Source organism: Aythya ferina (genome assembly GCF_964211825.1).
Source record: "Aythya ferina genome assembly, chromosome: 8".
Lineage (NCBI taxonomy): Eukaryota > Metazoa > Chordata > Aves > Anseriformes > Anatidae > Aythya > Aythya ferina.
This window is the reverse complement of record NC_140304.1, coordinates 29043966-29065746: the sequence shown is the minus strand read 5'-3', so window position 1 is coordinate 29065746 and position 21781 is coordinate 29043966. Positions and strand designations below refer to the sequence as shown.

General features: G+C 40.0%; 1 protein-coding gene across 19 annotated transcripts in view; it reads left to right on the top strand.

The window, feature by feature from the left end:
- The window catches only part of DAB1 (DAB adaptor protein 1), a 402811-nt gene extending 383661 nt beyond the window's left edge, over positions 1-19150 (top strand). For 12 of the 19 annotated variants that reach the window (XM_084527899.1, XM_084527898.1, XM_084527895.1 and 9 more), the window contains 6 exons: positions 2015-2077; positions 3254-3362; positions 4589-5137; positions 5950-6077; positions 7018-7089; positions 15809-19150. In XM_084527899.1, the coding sequence (XP_084384025.1) occupies positions 2015-2077; positions 3254-3362; positions 4589-5137; positions 5950-6077; positions 7018-7089; positions 15809-15853 (966 nt within the window). In that variant the 3' untranslated portion in view covers positions 15854-19150. Of the gene's footprint in view, positions 1-2014; positions 2078-3253; positions 3363-4588; positions 5138-5949; positions 6078-7017; positions 7117-15808 lie in introns of all 19 variants that reach the window. The other 7 variants (XM_084527885.1, XM_084527894.1, XM_084527892.1 and 4 more) reach the window with 2 other exon arrangements.
- Positions 19151-21781: the final 2631 nt, after the last annotated feature.

The following is a 21781-nucleotide window of genomic DNA, read 5'->3' as shown; positions in this document are numbered from 1 at the left end:
GCATTTTCACAATGCTTGCCTAGTGTGTACACACTACAGAAGTGACTTATGGGCCTTTTTTGTTTTTTGCAGAAGTTACTTCCAGCAGTATTTTAGTAATACACTCTAGAATCGTTATGCCCTGAAGAAAATGTAGATTTTCTTCGTTTTTCCTCCTTCCATCTCCACACAGATACTTCCAGGGATATATAGGCCCATAAGAGGAAAATATATTGTCATATCGCTAAAGCAATGTGATCTATTTAATGCATGGCATGAGGTGAGAAAACATGAAATAATTCATCCCTAGGTACGTTATTAGACGTAAAGTTGCGAATCATCCAAGCTGCTCTACAAATTCCAGGTGAAAGTGATTGTAGCATTGCTTTTGTAGATGGGAATAGAGATTGGATTGCAAAAATGTATAAACCTTTGAAATTACTACCTTCTGAATGATAGTCTAATTTCTTGAAAGATCATTTATAATAGAAAATGGGGAGGAAAAAAGTCTTTGGGTGCTTTTTACCCTTCAGCTGTAAAGCTGTTACAACTGATGAGCCAGCATGGTGGTTAGCGGGAGGGCTAAGTTTCAACTAGGTTTGCAGATCAAGACAGATGAATTTCAAGCCTGTATGTGAAAAGGATGTAAAGTTTGTGTGCCTAAGTTGAGTTGGGATTCAATGAACTGAGTTAAGCTGTGCATTCAATCACATTCATACCAAGATTTCTGCCTTCCCGTGTATATGGGTATGACTGAGTAGAATTCAGGGGAGGTGGAAAGCCTGTAAGCAGAAGAAAGGTAGGGGAGAAATAGTCCTTGGTAAGGAGGGTGGATGGATTTTAGGTTTCCTGTGGAGTTTTGAGGGATCCATGCTTTAGTGGTAGATGGAGAGCAGCACTTAGGGAGAGCCCCCAGCTGGAGGGGACATCATTCCTGGGCGTGTTACTGCTCCTGCTGCCTTCCACCCAGATCTATATGTGGGCATGCACAGACCCTGTGCTTATTCCTCACCTTATGGTTCAGCCATGAGCTGCTTTCTAGTTGTGAAAATTGGCTCTGTAGCTGTCCTTGTAGTGGAAAACCCCATTACCTTAATCAGCAGTGTTTGTTAAAATAAGGCTAGAGGAGGGGTGCTGGAATCAGGCTGTCCTGAAATGGACCCTTGGAAAGCAAAACATCCCTATAGGGGTCCTTCAGATTGTTACATGAACCTTAATTAATATCTCACTCTAATTTATAGTTAGAATATGAGGTCCTCTATCCCAGCAGCTTGACAGGGTGGTGAGGTAACGGGTGCAGGAGAGCAATTTTATTCCAGAGCATGCGGAGGAGGTTTGATTATGAAGCCACTCAAGGAAGGTGCTTCTCTTTATCAAAGTGCTTTTTCCCTACTGGTCCAGTTGTGTGAGACCTGTATGGGTGACCTAATTTGAGATCAAACTGAAGGATGCCCTTAGAAAACATTTCCAATGTGAGTTAAATGTAGAGTTACAAACTTAAAATAACCCAGTTATATATCCTCCTTCAAGTCCACTTATCCAGGTCACACCTGTCCCATGGGCAAGGGGAAATCAGGCAGCACTTTAAAAGTCCTTCCCTTCTGCACCCTTCTGTCACTTCCACAGTCTGCTACTGGGTTTTAAGACCTTGAATTGGGGATTTAGAAAAGGAGCCAGAGAAAAAGGTCTGGCTATAAATCATGCTTGGTGTTTACTGATGTTAAGGGCAGAGCAATAATGCATCTGGTCCCATTCGGAATAGTTTTTTCACACTTCATTTTTTAGGGGGAAGAATTCCCCATATGATCATTTTATAGGGTCGGTTGCCACCTATTTAGGTCCAGCAGCAGCATAAAAGACCCCCAGCTTGAGCCCATGTGCTTCCTCTATATGGGACTGGACATTTGAAGCCTACGTGGCTTTTTTATTTATTTATACCGATAGCTGTAACTAGTTAACTTTACAAGTTATTGCTAATTAACTTGTACTTTCTTCTCCTCTAGAGATAAATAGAAATGTTATTTTATCTTTACAGGCTGTTACCCAACTAGAGCTTTTTGGGGACATGTCCACTCCTCCTGATGTAACCTCTCCCCCGGTAAGTAACCAGGGAAACTGAACGGTGTCTTTTTCTGCATCCTATTTTCAGCACATTTATTGAGCACATTTACAATTCAGGTCATTGGCCCTTGCAGTAGGGAGGATTTCAAAGTAGTTCTTATGTTGTGAGAAAATAAAAGTGAAGCAAATTGAATGTGGAATCACTGCTTCTTGAAGAAGTGCAAAAATATCTTCAATTTTTATTTATCTGATATAGGGCTAGGTGTCACATAAAATATAATCTGAACTGCAGATCTCCTTCCCTGGTGTTTATCAGAGCTTCATGCTTCACTGCTCTCTGTCTTGAACTCCCTGTCTCTCCACTGCACTGCAGGAAGATCCAGTTACAGCCTTATATATCACGTCTCCTTGGTTCCACCAAGCACACATCCCAGGACTGCTGTTAAAGGAAGGAAGACAAAAGAGTGGAGAGAGGCAGGGCTGAATGTGTTTTCAGAAGAAAGATTTTTCTCACCGGGCTTTTCTGCATTATAGAATGGAAACAGTTATTTTCCCATTATGTTTTTGAACCATACTTTAGGCTGTAGGGAATATGAATATTCAGAGAAAATTGAGGTGCTGGGAAGTCACCAGCCTCAAATCTCCAAGGTATTTGGGGCTGTGTCTGGGACTAGATTTTCAAAGTCCTGTCTCCTCATCCTTAGCTTGCTCAATTACACTGTCTTTCTCCCTTAATGTAGACCTATGGCTCTGGTCCTGTCAGTTAATTGGAAGCAATATTTATTCACCTTTCCATAAATCTTGCAGATATTTCATTTGCCTTTATTTATTTATTATTATTTTTTTACATTAATGCCTAAGTCTGTAACTTATACTGGTTGTCACCTAACACCTAGAAGCACAAGTCTGTATGGTGTAGAGAGAAAAATCACGTCAATATTTCCATGAGATGTAATCCAGGGAAATTTTGTTTTTATTTTTCCCCTGTTACAAAGTCTCTCTCATTTTCTTTTTCTCCTGTCTCTAGCACATTATAACGCTCTTTATTTCTACTGCATCTCTCCTGCATCTTTCCATTCTTTTTCCTTTCTCTTTTTTTTTTCCTCTGCAAAACTGTGAGCTACAGAGAATGTTTAGCATTCACAGCAAAGTATGTGCTGCAGAAGCTGCAGCTGACATGTCATTGTTGTGTTTTATTCCTGCCTTACTGCAGACTCCTGCTACTCCAGGTGATGCCTTTATCCCATCTTCATCCCAGTCACTTCCTGCTAGTACAGACATGTTTGGTTCTGTACCTTTCAGCACTGCTGCCGTACCCTCAGGTAAGAAATCTACTGGAAATATGGGCTTGACTCAAATTTGGTCATCAGTTCTCAGGTCAGGCTTGCATTTTAGTATTTGTCATTAATTCAGTGCAGTGGAAGTGAGAAGGATTTTGAGGACAGTGCTGCAGGGCAAGGCAAAACAAGTCATTAACAAGCTGAGAATACATTATTTAGAATTTACCAACGTTATTAAAAGCAAAATCCAAAAACTTCAGTGGAAGTTCAACCATAGTTCAGCCATCTGGATAACATACCTTCTAGGTACAGCAGCAAGAGAGAAAAAAGCAGTTAGTTTAGCTTTGGTTTCTTTGCAATTGTAACGAGTTTCCTGGGCTGTCTTCAGTAAATAGAGGATGAAACATGAAGAATTTGATTACATTTCAAAGATATTCCACTTAGTCGAATCCTGATATTTCCTCTAGACTTTTCTGCATTCCTCAAAGTGCTCAAAATTTAAAAACGATGTAACATTCTGCATGGGCACGCAAGAAACGTGGTTTTGACTGATGATCTCTCCCTGGGACACTCAGAGCACTGCGAGAACAGTGCTCTCAGCTCCACTTAGGAGGAAAAAGAAGGAGGAGTGCCTTGAATCATTCAACAGTGACTTTCTAATTGGTTAACTCCTTGTCTGATGCGGAATCAGATTAGCCACTGCGTCTCAGAAAGGTTATTCAGATGGTGAAGTGTTCAGGGATAATGTTAGATGAAAATCCCTCGCTGCTACCACGAGGTTACAGTGGGTGCAAGATAAAAGGGCACCTGGAAAATCCATCATAGCCACCTATCAAAATATGATGTGTTTCAAAGTTACTGTTCCTTTCATCACTCATTAATTTAGTCACACGAAGCTCTCTTTCTCTTTTTCTTGGGGCTCTCCTGAGCCCCAAAGAAGGGAGCTGCCAGGTCACTGCTGATGAGTTCCTTCCACATAGGTATTCACAGACACATGGGGTAGTCTGTCAGGAAGAAGAAAAGAACATTCTGTTCAGAGAAAGATACTGCCAATATGCACCAACCCCTGTTTTTGTATACAAGTATTTGTTTAGTAATATGAATTCAACCACATCTTTCTTTTTCTTTTTTTTTTTTTTTTTTTTTTTAAGTGTGCTGAAGCTCTGGGACCACTAATGTAGCTGTGTATTTCTGATTTACTGTGTAGTTTTTTCTGCGTGCTCTTGACATTATCATATTTTTTTTCCTGCTTTCTTTATTCTTTGAAGGTTATGTTGCCATGGGAGCTGTTCTGCCCTCGTTCTGGGGACAGCAACCACTTGTTCAACAGCAGTTGGCCATGGGTGCTCAGCCTCCAGTTGCTCAGGTGATGCAGGGAGGACAGCCGATAGCGTGGGGCCAACCCGGTATTTTTCCTCCTACTCAGCAACCGTGGCCATCTGTAGCTGGTCAGTTCCAACCAACTGCCTTCATGCCAACACAAACTGTTTTGCCTTTACAAGCAGCCATGTTTCAAGGTACCATTGCTCCTATAGCTACTGTTCCACCCACAAGTGATTCCAACAGATCAAGTCCACAGACAGACAGGCCCAGACAGAAAATGGGAAAAGAAATGTTTAAAGATTTCCAGATGGCTCAGCCTCCACCAGTGCCATCAAGAAAACCAGATCAGCCTTCCCTCAGTTGTACCTCAGAGGCCTTCTCAAGTTACTTTAACAAAGTTGGGATGGCACAGGAAGCAGATGATTGTGATGACTTTGACATCTCTCAATTAAATTTGACTCCTGTGACTTCCACGACACCATCAACAAACTCACGTAAGTACTCATATCCTTTCTACCATAACTTCTCTCAAATGTGGCTGCTCCTTAAAACGTTTTACCTTTCATACAGTAAATTGCAACACAAATATGGACTGAGAACCTTTATGCATGGTCTGGCTTATTAAAAGTGTTCCAGCCATAAAGAAAAGTGCTACAGAGATCATTGAAATCAACAGCCCCAATAGTTCCAGTCTGAAATTTAATTGTTTATATGACAGTAATATATGTGCTGTGCTAGGGACATGCAGGTTGGTTGGAAAATGCCTATAACATTCAACCTTACAAATGGTTTCTTGTATGTCCCATTCAAGCCATACTCGGTACAAATTAGGAGATGAGTATTTATTCTAATAGCTTGATGTACTGAACATGCAGAGAAATTCATTAAACAGCTGTAAAATAAGCTTATTGTGGTCATAGCATGAAGACGGGATTTTGCAGATTTCTGAAAAGGAATTCATGAGGCAGATTTACCAGAGGCCACTCAGAGACGTTATGTTTTGCTTACCTGCCATAGGGCAGGCAACTCATGCATTCTTAATGTAATGTTGTGATGTCTCCCTGGTTCCTAAAGACATAAGCCAGATGCAGCCAAACTAGTTTGGAAATCACTGAATGAAATCAAACTTGCAGAATGGATAATGACTTCTGTTTACATTTACCTCTTACAGCTTTTTGCTGAAAATAGTTTTCAGGGGTAATGTAAGTTGAGGGCTCTAAAGCATGAGCAAATTTTGTGCTGCTGTGTCCCTCTGAACTAATTAACAGATATCTATTCTATGGCTGTTACCTTAATCTTTGTTTAGCTCCAACCCCTGCACCCAGACAGAGTTCTCCATCAAAATCATCAGCATCTCATACCAGCGACCCTGCTGCAGATGACCTCTTTGAAGAGGGATTTGAAAGCCCAAGCAAAAGTGAGGAGCAGGAGGCTGTGAGTAGCAACAAGGCTTCTAAATACTGATCACACTTCTTAGCTAGAAAAGAGAGAGAAGTTACTTAAATGTTGTTTGGTAGTCTCAGAAATAACTATTCTAATAGGACAGGGTGGATTTTAAAGGGGAGCTGCAGACGGGACTCCCTTAGAGGTTTGATTTTGATAGCTGACAACATCAGCATGGTGTTTATGCTGATACAGCCTAATACTGCATGTGAGGAACCAAACTCAGAATTCATATGTAAAGCTGTATATGTTATCTGTGTACAATGCCCTTTTTAGCATACCAGCATTCACTTACAGATGGTAAGGGAGTCCCAGGTAGAATGACATACATGCTGAGGATGCAGAAAGAGATATGAGAGGTTGTGTGTTAAAAGATGATGGTTGACGTTGTCTTGCACCTTCTGGCATCCCAGTTGCTTGCCTCGTTGCATTCCTCAGTGTTCTGGCCCTTGCTATTTCTTTGCCTTAGTCTCAGTGAACCAAAGCAAGAAATGGTATCAAAAAGAGATGACTTTACATATAAATCACAAGGTACCTTAGGCAGATAAGAGCCTAAGTGAACCAAAGGCAAGGAGTCTGTACAAATACGGACCCAAAGGTACAAAATGACACAAGCTTGAACTCTTTCTGATTCACGTAGATTCACTGCTTTTCAGAGCCCTTTGCAGTTCTGGTTTATCTAATCCAGTACCTTTTGAAGTCTGTGGCATCTCCTTCATGGAGTACAACAGGTACTGGTGTAGTCCTCTCCTGCCTGCATCAGCTACATAAAAACATTATGGCTTTTGAGAACATATCAGTGGTGAGGTCTCACTTTCTAGTTTTCATGAGATAGGATGTACTTGTTATGCCCACAGCATGAAAATAACCTCGTGTTGACTTTTCACTTTCTATTGTTGAGAAAAAAAGGTGTTATGTTCTTGTATTCTAGCCTGATGGGTCTCAGGCCTCATCCAACAGTGATCCATTTGGTGAGCCAACTGGTGATACTATAAGTCCACAGGTCGGTAGCTAGATAGCGCAGGTTGGGGTAGGTATCTGTCCTTTTTTTCTCTACACCCTGAGGTGCTCACTTGTTCTTCCACCAGTGCCTACCATTGCTTTCATGGATGCATGGTTTGCTTTTCCTTTTCATCTCTTCCTTTTTTCCTCTCCATTATCCACGGTGTATTCCTCATGCTCAGTGGTTTGCATGGCTTTTGCCATTCACTAAGTGTTGCAACTTACGCAAATATGTGTTTCAGCTGCCTGCATGCTTTAAAGAAATGTAGACTTATTTTACTTTGTGTTCAAATTCTAAGGGGAAATAGGAAATTTGAGCCATTACTAACAGTATATTATGCAGAACATTTTTTTTTATTAAACCCAGTCTGGCCTTTAGGCAGATGTAACATATTAAGTGGAATAAGACATCTTACCCATAGACATAACAAACATTAAGTTAAATTATGTAATGATACGTGAACACCTCTACTCTAAATCAACGTGTAAATCAGCAGAAGAAACAAATGTATTATCTGCATGTAAAAATTATTGAAATGGATTTGTATATTTTTATCTCCAACTGCAAATTAAAAACATCTGAAAGTTATGATCATTCATATTAGCATTGGCATACTGATAGTTTCAAAATTACTCATCAAACGTAAGTCATTTAAACCCAGACAGAAGGGAAAGATGATCTTTTCATCTTCTGTGTTACAAAACACATTGAAAATGTGGTTGCTTGTGAAGGTTTTGTGATTTGCTTCAATACAGTATATAAGTTCTACCAAAGAAACCATAAAGCTACAAATTTTTATGTCTGCTGAGCATTGTTATTCCATCCAAATACACTCTAGTGTTACTATTTGAAGGACACGTTTCATTATCTTCTCCCTGTCTGCCATTCATGGTTTGTATTACTCAAATACATGATCTGGTGCTTCTTCTGTGCTTCAGCACAGAGCTCCTGGAAGAAATCCATAACAATGGCAGAACCCTTTTTATTTTTGTACAGAAATCACACTGTGTTTACCAGTGACTTATCTGCCCTGAGCCTAGGCAATCTGGTTCCAACTCAAAATTAATAGTTTCATTAGGAGTCACTTTACTTTGTGCACTAAATATGGTTAAGAAAAAAGATCTTATGATAACTTAGCTTTGATCTACTTGGGGGTAATAAGATTATCTCTTAATAAGATACAGTGCCAAGAGAAGGCATCTCCCCCTTACTCAACTCAGCTCTAAGGGGCTGAAGCAAACATAGCATTAAGCCTTATGTCTCCTTGAGTCTAAAAATGACAGTATCTGGATATAGTCAAGCTAGGCTGACTCTATCCATTGGTTATAGTACTCCATCGAGAACTGCTTCTTGCAGATTGATGATGCCACACAGCAATTTGGCTTTGCCTTCGTCTGACCCCAGCCAGCAATGACGAAGCCAGCTATTCCAGCTTCAGAGCGTTTCAGGATTTCCTTCTTAGATCAAGAAAAAGGATATGACCTTTATCTGAATCCTACACTCTGCAAACCTACGTGCATTTTTTTATTATGGTTTATCATAGTTGGGATATTTCTGAAATTCATCACAGGGAGAATAATGATAAAATCTCTTTCTAATTTTCTGACTGTCACAAAGATAGTTAGCATCATTTGTAAGCTAGCACTGTGCACATTTGCCTATCAGGAGTTCTGGGAATAGCTTGTAACAGTGATTGAAGTCTGTTGATGCATACTACAGTGTAAGACAGTCAAGTGTGGGACACCTTTTGTTCTGTTTTTATATAACGCTTACTAAACTACTTTCTTCTACCTGTCAGGGGTCTCTGGGTGCTACAAGAACAATATTTTGCTGGTGACTCCATAGGGTGTTTTTTTCCTGTGTTTTCTGTTAATGCTTTTACAATCTTGCATCTATACAATCTATATTATATATATATATATAGTTCTCAGAAATATATTCTGGGAAGTGTTAAATATTGCCATCGACTATGATATTATAGTAATTCCTAAGAGCAGTGGGCAGGAAGCGGAACAAAAAGAAGCATCTCTCCAGTGAATACACTGGAGATACACGAGCATCATTGTGCCTCAGTGCAGTGCCATCCAGCAGTCTGAGGGAAATGCACTTGCTAAAGCCAGCCCATCTAATTCTGCAGCCTGGTATCATCAGAGCAACGGAGAGTCTAATCTCCATGGAAAATGATCAGTTCAGGACTTACTACTGGGTTGTGTATTGAGGCTGCATTTGGAGAGAAACGTAATGGAGAGAAACGTGTAGTACAAAAGAATCACAGCCTGCTTAAAAGCCACTTTTGTGTGCAAGATGGAGATTACTTGGCTCTTTCAGAACATGGTTCTTCACACCAAGAACACCACAGTATGCAGCTTGGATGAATGGACCTCTCAGGAGCAAGACTTAGTATTGTGTTCAGAAATTTCAAATATTGTTCCCAGCATTTGTATTAAATCAGCTGTGCCCTTACAACATCTTTACTTACCTTTGTCTCGATGTATTCAGGATACTCACCTGCTTATTATTTTGTGCCCTGATCTTTCAGTGTACCTTAGCAATTTGATTTCTTCATTCCTTCTGCTATCCCCTATTCTCATTTAGATATAATTCAGCGGCTTCTAGCAAGTATCTTTGTTTCTCTGTGTTTTGTCTCTCCCTTTTGTGATCTTCAACTTAAGCTTTCAAAACCTCATCCTAACAGTAGTCATTCTTATAAGTAACTCTTCTACAAATGGCTACGGGTTCTTAGCAGGTAAATGTGGCATTATACAGATAAATTACTTTTTTCTACCTTTATGGCTGGAGATAAGGAGCAGCCTATGAAAGGCCTGACTTCACAGGTGAAAAAAAAATCAACTGTTTGCAGAGCTGTTCATAGCAAGATTTGTATCTAGTTGTTTTCCCTTTGTTCATGAGCTGTGTCAAGGATGAGTAGTGATTTTCCAGAAGAGGTGAGAAGAACAGTGAATAGTAAGACTGCCATCTTCAGCTGATTAACATTTAATTCCTGATGCTGCCTCTAGATTGTGTGGTGGGTAACTGCAGTGAAAGAAGAAAGGAACTGTACTTAGCTATGTTTATGCTGAATGTGCTGAACATTTCCCATTACTGACGTTGCTGATAAATCCAAAAAGTCTGAAAAGAGCAATTTTCACCTGGTCACCCCGTTTGCCCTGGTGCATGCAGTGACCCTGATGTTAGGGGTGCTAGGTACAGACCTCCCTAGTGTGGATATTTCGTTCATGGGGCTATCTCAGCCTCAGCCCCCAACTCAACCTCAGCAATTGCACTCTGTGAAGCAAGGAAGCGCTGAAGCTTTAGAGTTGAAAGCTTAGGAAAGTCTGTAGGAAGGGGAGCCTTCAAGCATGGTAAGAGCAAGGAAGGACTCCTTATGGACCATACAAACTGGTTCTTGAAGGCAAATTAGCAACAGGGTGAAAATTCTGAAAGCAAATAAAGGGGGTATTTGGTGCCACAATTAATCCAATAAAAGTCATTTAAAATGCTGGAAGAAGTACAGCTCTATTGATATGCTGCCCAGCTCAAGACTTGCACTGGCAGTCATTCATGAGAGATTTTCAGGAAGCCTTCAAAACATTTGTGGCTAGAGCATATCTTCCTCAGAAAGTTGTTTAGTTGTTCTGTGAAATGTGTGCAGACAATTAAAAGCCCTCAAAATATGTCGCACCCTTCACGATGCTATCAGCACTGTCAGGAGAGCAACAGTTCCTTTGAATATTTGTCTATCAGCTTTTGGTGGTACTTCGGTGGCCTGCTGCCATCTTCCATCTCGCAGCCTGTGCCATTCTTTGTGATGAATGTTCCTAATCATTTTAGTCAGCTCCAGAACGGGCTACTTAAAAATCTTTATCTGGGCTGTTACTGTGAAGTTGACAGAAAATAGCAACTTAAGGACAAAGCACTGGCTTAGTCTGAGGATTTTGTGAGCCTCAGTAGGGCATATGAAGCTGATTCTGCAACCTGCTGTTCCTTTCTGGCCCCTTTCTGCTGCACGAGGAATCAGAGTGGGCTCAAACATTGAAGAATGTCTTTGCAGGATCTGTTACTGTCATTCATCCGCCTCAATAGGAACTGAACAGAGTCCAAAGAGAAATTCATAACGATTTTAGGTGACCTACTCCTACCATAGACCCTAGTGCTCTCAAACTGAAGAAACAGCACTGAGCAGGGTTATGGACCTTAGAGAGAAGTTGACAGGGTTATGTACTTGGAAAGGGATCCCAGTTCAGGAAATACTGCTTTCTTCCAGAGAGATCCCCAAATTGTCATTTCAGGCCATTTTCCTGCTTGTTTGTTCATCATTGTATTTTCCAGGGCATCTGAAGGATGAAGAGAAATCCAGGCTGCTCTGTGAGCAGATTTGCCTTCCTTTCACTGCTGCAATCCCCTCACTTGCCCCTTTTGTCTGTCTGTTTTAACATGACCAGCTCATACACAGGTTTCACAGCTTTTCCAATGTCTGCAAGCCTGCCTGGAGCAGCCAGGTACCTTTCAATTTCTCCAACTTCTTCGTCTGAACAAGGGACAACAAACTAGGTGGCTTGTCTACAGCCACGCACTTGCTGATTGACAATCCAGCAATTCAATTAGGGCACGAGCTCTCCTACCTTTCTCTGTAATGAGGTCGTTTAAAAGTTCCCTGTCTTCTGCACAACAACTGATTTTCAGGACACTTGCGGTAATTTAGTATCTTTGAGACTTCTGAACAATTTGCTTCAAATTGGCTATTGGGCTCAAAAGTTATTAAGGAAAATTGGCAGGTACATAGACAGAAAGCATAATTTAATGGCTCCTGTTTTCTTAGGAAAGCAGCCCAGAAATAACAGGCGTGTTTCTATGCTGCAACTCATTATTATTCCACAACCAAGATTTAGCAGAGTTCATCAGTGTAAGTAGTTCTCATTGTTTTTTTCAGGTTGTGGTTGTATTGCATCCATACTGATACTAAAATGACAAAGACTTGTAAAATGCTAGCAATCAAACTAGATATATGAGTCTAGGAGATATTCCTGGGCAGGTTTGCAGTAAGAATAGAGGCACCCTTCAGTCACAATCCTTAATGAGAAGGTTGCTATATTTATGCAGCTAACTGTAATACAAACAAACAAAGAGAAGCCACAGGCTGTTAATGGGAGAATAGGAACTGCCCGTGTTTCCACCAAAGATTATTTAATTTAAATACTGCTTGCCAAGTTTACTCTATCCTATTTTATTGCATCAGAATGCGATAGAGAAGATGCATTGCACTCCCGTTTCCCTTCACTTGCATCCCCAGCACAAGATTCTCCTTTTGGCTGGTGTTCCAGCACACTTATTTCATGAAACTCTATCATTTGAGCCTAACCTTTCTGATCAGTCAGCCAGGAGTAAAACTGGTGCTGAGAATCTATTGTAAAGGGCAAAGAAATCTATGCGGGCCTCACCTCTACAACTCAGTACATCTTGCCTGAAGCTTTGCACATAGCAGGGTGCCTTGCAATGATAAAAAGACTGCCAATGTGAAAATAGTTGCTTCCTAACCAAGTCCTGTGTTATGTTTTGTGAGTGAGCTCACCTGCACGAGCCCAAGTAGTGCTGAATCTGCTGGAGGTGTTCTCCAACGCCTACTTCTGCTGGGGAGCAGATGTTAATGCCTTTGAATTGGGTGCAGTGTTATTCAGAACCATTAGCACCCTAGTTATCTCATGCAGTAGTGCACTATACCAAAAATCCATACTCTTTGCTACAGTGTTGTTTGTTGTGCAAAATGTTCCTGAAAATGGGAAGAATTACAAGATTTTAAACAGAAGTATCTCTGAAATACATAAATGTAGCATACAAAGGGAAAATTTTCTCTTTAGCATTTTTTTTCAGTGAATTTCAAGAGAGTTCATAACTCAAAATTGCACAACGTACTTTTAGATTCCTTAACATTTAGATGTTTAACTTACGACATGTATATTTAGACTTGCTGGTCCCCTCCTGCAACCTGCCTCTTCAGTCAGATATCTGATCTGTGATTTCATATCCTTTTCTTGCAATCTCTTGTAATTTAAAGGCAAGAAATAGGTTCAGCATAAAAAGCCACATCAGTATGTGAAGATGTAGGTAAACACTACATTGATAGCTGCTTCCAGACATAAAGGAAAACATACTTTTTAAACATCTACAAGAAATTGCATACCCCCAGAGTTGATAGGCAGAACATGTCAGTGAGACAGGTCTGATGCTATGCCAACAGTTAGGCTCTCCTGCCTTGTAATGGTATTTCCCATGATTTTTAAGTGGAGTACGTAAAAAGAAGCGGGGTTATTTCTGCTTCCAAGGCTTAGCAAAATACTCCTGGTGAAAACTCCCCTGCCTGGCATTGTGAGAGGGAGGATCTGTGCTGTCAACAGTGCTGAACTCTCCTTGTGCTGCTTTTCTGTCCTTTACTGCTCTCTTTTGCTCTCCTGAGCATCGCTGTAAGTTCTTTATAGCTGCTATTTACAGTGTTGGGCTGTAGTCAAGAGGCACTGTTGAATTATCTCAAAATAATATTAGAAAACAAGTCCCACCCACTGACTAAAAAAAAAAAGCTGAGAAGATTGCACAAAATTACAGCAATCGATTTCTCATTAATGCATCTGAAGGGGGAAATCACCTAGAGGAAGATGTAAGGGCTCACTTTTCATTCAGAATGCTCTGATCTACGAGAAGAAACATTATTCAAATTGTTGACAGAAGCAGACCTTTGCTACATGAAGTGTATGTTCATACTGGGTATGAATAAAAGTTCGAATTTTCTGCCTGAAAACTCTCCCTTGTGCGTTGTTGGAAGCGCTCATGACTGGCGATGCACTCTCCCTCTTCCAGTGATGCCAGGTTTAGTGACGCCTTAGGACACCTGTTACCTCAGTGTCTCTGCGTGTCTTATAGATATTGGAAGAGAGCTCTAACAAGCACATTCAACGTTTTTAAAGGCTTTTATATTCCCTAAGGCACTCGAAAAATCGACATCCTTTGTTCCAAAGTATCTTCTCCCTCCCTCCCTTTTTCTTCCCCTCCTTCCTTTTTGCTTCCTGTCGCAATCACCTCAGGTTCAGCAAATGCCTGAAGAATGGCCTGGTGTGTGTCGGGTTCCCACATTAATTAGTTCAGATTTTCTCTGAACTAGCTGTGATAGATCATTCTGCCAGCCTCACGTCTGCAGTACATGAAAATTGGCGTAGGTAGAGTCAGCACGCAGTATGTGAGATGCAGTTATTTACTCTCACTCATCTCTTCTGATTACCTTTGGTTTCTCAAGGTCACCACATGTATTTGCTTCTTGCTGTGGATAATTTCCGCAGCCTTTATTTAATCATTCTGAGAGATTTCTTTCATCCTCTTTTAATGCTCGTGGTGTACTCAGGGCTTCTTGTGGGTAGGAGATAGGGAAGAGGAGTCTCCACAGGCTCCACAAATGTGGATGTTTGATAAGATAAGAGATACAGCTTTCCTTGGCACATAGGGAGCAGGCCATATTTTGGAAGGAAGGCTCACAGTGCTGTTTCATTCACCAAGAGCTGCTGGGTGAGGCAGGACAGGGCACTGCCTGCACCTCTGCCCAGACACCCCCACGCCAAGCACATGCAGCCCCTGTGGGGCTGGTTTTCTGATCAGCAGCACCATCTCTAAAAGCAGCGATTAAAATCCAGCACTGGCTCTTGCCAGACATTTCTGGGTCCACAGTGCCCAGTGATTTGCCAGCCCTCCGTTCTTTTGCTTGAAGACAGCTTCTGCTGACGCTGCTGTAACGTGAGTTGGTTCTAGCTTGGTGAAATTCAGCGGCGTGGTATTTGAATATTTATCAAGCTGCGGAGAGTTAATGCAGTATGGCATTAATTAGCCTTTCTGCATGTCTTGTTCTTTTTTTAGATGTCATTCTTAGTTTAATAAATTAGTTTCTGGGAATGAAGTCGAGTGGATTCCAGGGCCCATGGATGGTTTGCTTCACGCTGCAGCCAAGACGAGCATAACATTAAGAAAACGCAGAGTGTCAGCTATGAAGGAGCATTAAAGACATGGCAGCTTTCCCCCCCCCTGCTCCCCACATCCAGGAAATTCCCAAGAAAATATCTGTTAGAAAATTGACATGTTTTCCTCCCAGCTTTAATGATTGTACTAATGGCTACACAGCCTCCTAATCAAACTGCACAGAGCTGGCTTTCCTCATTCTTCATAGGCGACTCACGCCACATCTCTCTGAAAATACTGTTATTTTAATCCCATCACAGCTTCATTAGTTCAGCTTTCAGCAGTGGTTTCTGCTTGCAAGTGTGGTTTCTTTTCTGCATGAGTTGTGTAAAACCCACAGCTAAGTGCTCTTGGGGTGGGATTCTCAGCCTGATGCAAGTTACAGCCTTTTATGCCAGCTACATTTCTGGCCCGTAAACTTCAAATCATCTAGTCATATAAATATCATTTCATTTCTTCATATGTTTATGCCCAGCAATACCTCCTGAGGATCGGTGCACAGCCAATATGGAAGAGGAAATTGATTGTAAGCATGCCTTTTCTGAAATAATATCACATTTCCTTCACAATCCAACTGGGGTGCCATGATCACTCAAAGCAGCACAGAAAACAAACACTTCCTTTGGGTTTTGACTCACGAGGTATTGCTGTTCTCAAGCAGATGTTCTAAAAATGTTCTAAAAATGTCTGGAGACATCTCTGCTTATTTTATTTTTATCATCCCCAGGAAGCAGAACCTCTCTACGCCCAGATCAACAGACCTAAGAAATAGCATTGGTACAGGCTTGTGGTGCTCCGAGACTTGAATGAAACCCACCAACCTGGCAGGCCTTTGGCTTTCATGCTTTTTTCCGATTGATTTTGGCTGGCAAGGATAGATGATTGCCCTCCTGGACTGGCTCTGCGAGTGTTCCTGATGATTTTTGGCAACCAATGGCAGATTCCTATGGCAGCACAAAATAAAAACTCCCTGCTTATCACACCAAGAGTCCAGCCCTGTCCCCACAAGTCATGGGTATCCAGACTAGGAAATCTTGCTCCTCGGTCTTCTTTTCAACATTTGTTATCTTCTGTATGCCACATATAAATAACGAGCATCTGAAATTTACTGAGTATCAGACATTCCTTTTCTTTTGAGCAAAAAGCAGAATCTGTATGTAGCAGTGGCATTATCATTCAACAGCCTTTTGGGCACAAGTCGGCACTTTTTATGTCACGGTGACATGTTTTTCATCATCATTTACATCAGGCTGATCCTGACTTATTTTTTTTTCCCTTGTGTAGGCATATTTAAACAACAGCAACAACAAAATACTGGCAGTGTCATTTTTTTTGTATTTCTTATTCTGTAGTTTTGTATGAGTGACAGATCTAACAGCAAAACACCTCCTGCGGAAACGATTCCTAACTTGAAACCACAGAATAAAACTCGGTTGTTTATCCATCCTGACTGAAAATGTTGCCAAATGTACCTTTAAGTTCTAGCGCATCATGAGGAAGAAATGCTGCTTTTCTGTTTGAATACTCATGTTGTGGGTAGAGGAAGGACATCAAGTCCCACTGGTGGAAGAGATGAAAGATTCACTATTTCCTAGGAAACTCTAAACAAAGTACAGAAAAGGAATATTTTTATTTCTTCGATATCTTGCTGCTGTAATGCTATGCAGACAAGTGTTTTCTTCTCTGTGTGCCATTTTTGATGAAAAAAATCATTTGCCAAATAATACTGGTACGAATCTGGTTTGGGAAGTTGGATGGAAAGGACTTTACAAATGGGACAACGGTGGCATGGATTTTGGAATAACGAACTGATTCTGTGATCAAATCGTTCATCTTTATCACTTTTTGTACATCAGAAAAATCAAATGGGATTTTTATTTTATAACTTGAAAAAAAATCTTACTGTTAAACTCTTTAAATGTTAAAGGGGAAATGGCTTTAAGGAGTTCGAATGAAAATTGCCAGTTTTTTTGTAAATATAAATGTTATGAAAATTCTTTTACTAATGCCATTACACGGTAGAGAAGGTAGCAAGTTGCAGTGCTTGGGAGGTGTGGCAAACCCAATTTGTGGTTCTCACATCACATACGTTTTTTCACATGCTTACGATAATGGGCTGAAGCTCAAGTGCATTTGCCAAAAGCAGTCAGCTTGTCAGCAACTAGTGAAATTAATGGGAACACATGATTTTATGATCTAGCTTTTTCACACAGGCATACTCCACGTACGAGAACTCACATTTCATTGGCATTCCTTTACGATTCCAGAACCTCTGCATAGAAGTCATCCAACTGTTTACACATAGAATGAAAGAATTTAAAACTTCCGTTTTTTTACATTTATGAAGCAAAAGTGCAGTGTTTGGGTTCATATGTTTAGCACATGATTTTCATAAAGAATCTATATATTTTTGCCCTACAGAGAATTGTTATACAGGTCAAATGTGTTTTCCTGATGTTCCTATGCAGTTACAGTATATTGAATTTAGTGGTTTAACACTAAAAAGAAAAAAAAAAGAAAAAGAAGAAAAAAAGGAAAAAAATAGAAAAAAAAAAGAAAAAAAATAGAAAAACAAAAAAGGTTAAAGAAATTAAATGATTAATCTGTTTTTAGGGTTATTGTGCAGATTTTGTTTTTAAATTGACACATTAGGATTTGCATTTTTGTCATGATTAAAATAGGCCTGGAGTTATAAATATTTTACTTTCTTTCATCTCTATTATAAGCTAAAAATGGTTTAGAAGGCAGAATACCTGGGGTGGCAATTGTGGATACGTATAACCAAATCTCACCACATGATTCCAGTCTTTTATTTTGAATTAGAGAAATTAGAGAAATGTGCGTTACAGAATGTATGTGAATGAAAAATTAGCTGTGAATAGACCTAACAAACCTGCAGAGAAGAGAACTTTTATCCCCATCCACAGTCGTTTGATGCTTATTTCTTAGACATGTGCAAGCAGTTTTGTAGCAAATCTTATTTTCCCATCAGAAGAAAGGTCAGTTTTCTAACCGGAGACAATGAATTAAAACTTGGTGGGTTGAGCGTTTTGGGATTAAAAGCAGAGGTAAAAATGTTTCTGAAGGACATTGCATTAAGTATATTTTCCTAGTTTGCACAGTGGTGCTACCTTCTTCTTCAGTGGCTCCTTTCAATTTTGTCCTACATACGGAACCACAAAGACAATTTTGATTCATCGTAGACATTTGAGGTTTAGTCTAGTCAGCGCATCTCCAGTTATGGGGTAAAATGTTGAAAGGAAAAGGAGAGATTTATGTCTCAGAGGATCCATTGACATCATATTTGTAGGAAGCAGATCATTTACATAGTCCTTGCAACAAATAGGTGCGGAGGGAAGGAAGCTGGGATTTTAGTGTTTTGGGAGAGACAGCTGGACCATCCCTGTGGACCACTGTCCTACCTTTGCCAATGCTCGTAAATAAAACTAAATTCTGAATTGTCGTGTCATACAATTAGATCGTCTTTGTCATGACTGAGATGCTGATTTGAGAGGATTGTAAGGCCTCTGCACTGTACCAGTATTGTAGATAACTAAAATATCCAGCTTGTGCAATTGTTTAATCCCTCGTCCTTCACTAGCACTAAGTTCGTCACTTTAAATTTAAAAACCAGGGAATCCCACCGGCCATCTTGTTGTCATCCCCCGTAGATTCTTGATCTTTACCTGTCATGAAAAGATATTTTGATAGATCGTAGTCATCCAAGTGTCTGATGAAACCTTTCATCTAATAACGTACTGGGCACCTTCTTTGCAAAAATGTTTACTCCGTGGTTTTCATTCATTTTTATTTCTGCATTCTGACACATATTTTTTTAATAAAGATGAGAAAGATAAAATGACTGTTGCAGTACATTTCTAAACCTACTTTAACTTTACCTCAGATAACGACCATTTGTTAACACATACAGACACAGTATTTTTAACTTTATGTATAATGCATTCAGCAACAAACAAACAAAAAAAAACCAACAAATTTTTAGAAATTTTCCATTAATTTCTGTAACACACCATGTAATACTGTTATGAATAAAAACATTTTAAAAAGGTGTCATTTCACTAAGTTTGTTCCATAGCTTTTGCTCTTCTGTGAAAATTCTGGCATTTGTACAGTGCAATGTGAATATCTGTCATGACCAAAATTTTTGACAGGTACTAAATAATCGGGAAAGAATATCTGAGAAAAATAACTGCCTCTATTTGGAGAATACCTCTTCTTAATCACCCTAGTTGTTGATTATGTTGCAGAGGCTAAACTTGCTACTTTTAGATGCTGCCTCCCTATTTTTGGCCTCTTCTGGGCTGTTTGAAACATTAACTGTTTTTAGTCACCTCCTGTTAAATCCCGTGTTCCTGGGGAAAACGTGCTGTGTAATGCTACCAGAGCCGGAGCAACTCTGTAGAATGAGAAGCTGCAAATCATTTTGCTCGAGGAAGATTTTAAATGAAAATTGTGCATTTAAACATGACAGTTTTCCAAGTTTGTAGTAAAACACCAAACTTTCCAGTAATGCACACAGAATTAAAGCCAAACCTTGATCCAGAAAATGTATTATTGGTCCCCTTCTTTTCCAGTGGGACTTTTCTGCCTCGTGTGGCACTGTGTAAGGTAAGCTGAAGTGTTCTGCTGGTGCGAAGCTCTGAGGCCACATGTAAAATGCAATTGCTTGATTTTCAGAGGAACTAAGCACTGGATCTTTCAGCCAAAATGAAGAGTAATGGTTTTGCCAAGAAATAATGCAAATATGGAAGAGTCCACATTGAAATTTCAGGGTAAGAAGTATGTGTCTATATAAAGGAAGAGAGAGAGCAGTATGTATGCACATATATTTAATTAAATGTCTTCTTGCTGACCCTTTTTCATCTGCTGAAAGTGTCCAGTAGGTCATGCTGCAGCATTATGTGTTACTGCAACTTAGGCATGGTAGGAATCTGTGGATTGAATGTAAAAGTATCCACCTCAAGTGTAAGTAGGTAAAGAAATGATCCTAATTTAATTAATGTTTACTAAGACCATGCTCTCCTGCAGCAACGACAACTTATTTAGCAAACAGTTTTCAGGATCACCATGCAGTTTTACAAGGACTCTTGACAGAGCTCTTTTTTCCATGTCAGCGACTTCTGGGAACGAATTGTTTGTACAAACTGGGAATACTCAACTTGAACTGGTTTACGTTGGATCAAAGGTAATGTTGCTTCCTTTTCTAAGGTTGTGGTATATACTTCCATGCACCATTTCCTTCTTTCTTTTCTTTCTGAACAACTCATGTCCTATCAGGTTCATGAGTATTAGTTTTCTGGTAAATACCATCCTCATTCAGAAGAATATGATTTCAAAGCAAGAAGAGGGGATGGTTGGTGTCAGTTTTGCTCCAGAGGTTTGGATTCATTGTCTATAATTGTCTTGTTAAGCCAACATGGAAAACACAATGGTAAATGAACGAAGTGAAATCCCAGAAAGTGCAGGTTTTTAGTGAATGTGTGACATTGGCCATCTATTCCACTCAAACATTACCACTATTGCTGATGCTGTCAGTACTGCTTCATGCAAGGCTCCTGGCATCTGATTCTGCTTCTGTATGGGAAACCAGTGGGACTCGCACCTGTTCCCATCTGTGGCCTGATGTTATTACTACAAAAGTCATGATCTGTAAGAGTTACTCTATGTACTCTCGTAACAAGGTCTTGCACAAGCTGGTCTGCTCAGTCTAATTCACTTTTTAGGAGCAACCCTGTAAGGAGCCATTTTTTGAATACCTCAGATAAAGCAGAGAGGTGGCATGGGGAAGGGAGAAGGGTGTTTTATTTCTTGCTTCACTGGCTGTCTCAAAGTATGTAGGAACCAAATTATACATTTCAGCATGACAGTGAGCAATATGGGGAGATGTCCTGATACGATTTCCTGATTACCTGTTACATTGCCTGTCTCTTTCTAAAATTATCCTACTGGAGGCAGGAAATAACAGGTCTATTAGTGCAACGATTGTCCAGCTATTAGTTTTTAGAGCTTTAAATAGTCTTATCTCAATGTACGTGTTTGCCCTGTGGCTCATCTATCACCCCTAAAATGTTTTATCAGCACCTGAAAAATCTCAGCAAGAGGAATAGCCTCAAATGTTACCCATTCAAGTGGTTTTCAGATACAGGGTATATTTTTTTAAAGGTCTTTTAAGATCTGATGCAATTTGTTAGCTTTTCAATCCCATTTCATAGCTCCCGCAGCACCACTTACGTAAATGCTCCTAACCAGCAAGGAAAGGATATCACAATAGATTAAAAGAAAAACAGGTTAACAGGCAGCAAATCAATGTCCATTCGGCCTCAGACATTTGTGAAAATAAGGGATTATGAAGAATTATTGCCAGGTACTTCAAGTGTGAAGACTTTTGTGCCATTTCTGTCTTCCTTAACAGCGGATAGTTGTTAGGAGCTTGAGAAAAGCTCTTGGGGTCAGAAGCATGTTGTATTAGAAATAAGCAGAACTTATAAAGCTTTAAGCTGTTGCAATTCTCTGTAAATTTTATACTATTTGACAGTGAGATGATGAGAATCTCAGTTTTTCTTCAAAGTACATTGAGTTTCTAGTTTGAAAATGAATTTGTGTGTGTTATCTTGAAGTCCAATGGAGATGAGATGGAGATGGTGTTTTTTTCTTTCATTGCCTACTTGATACTGCAACC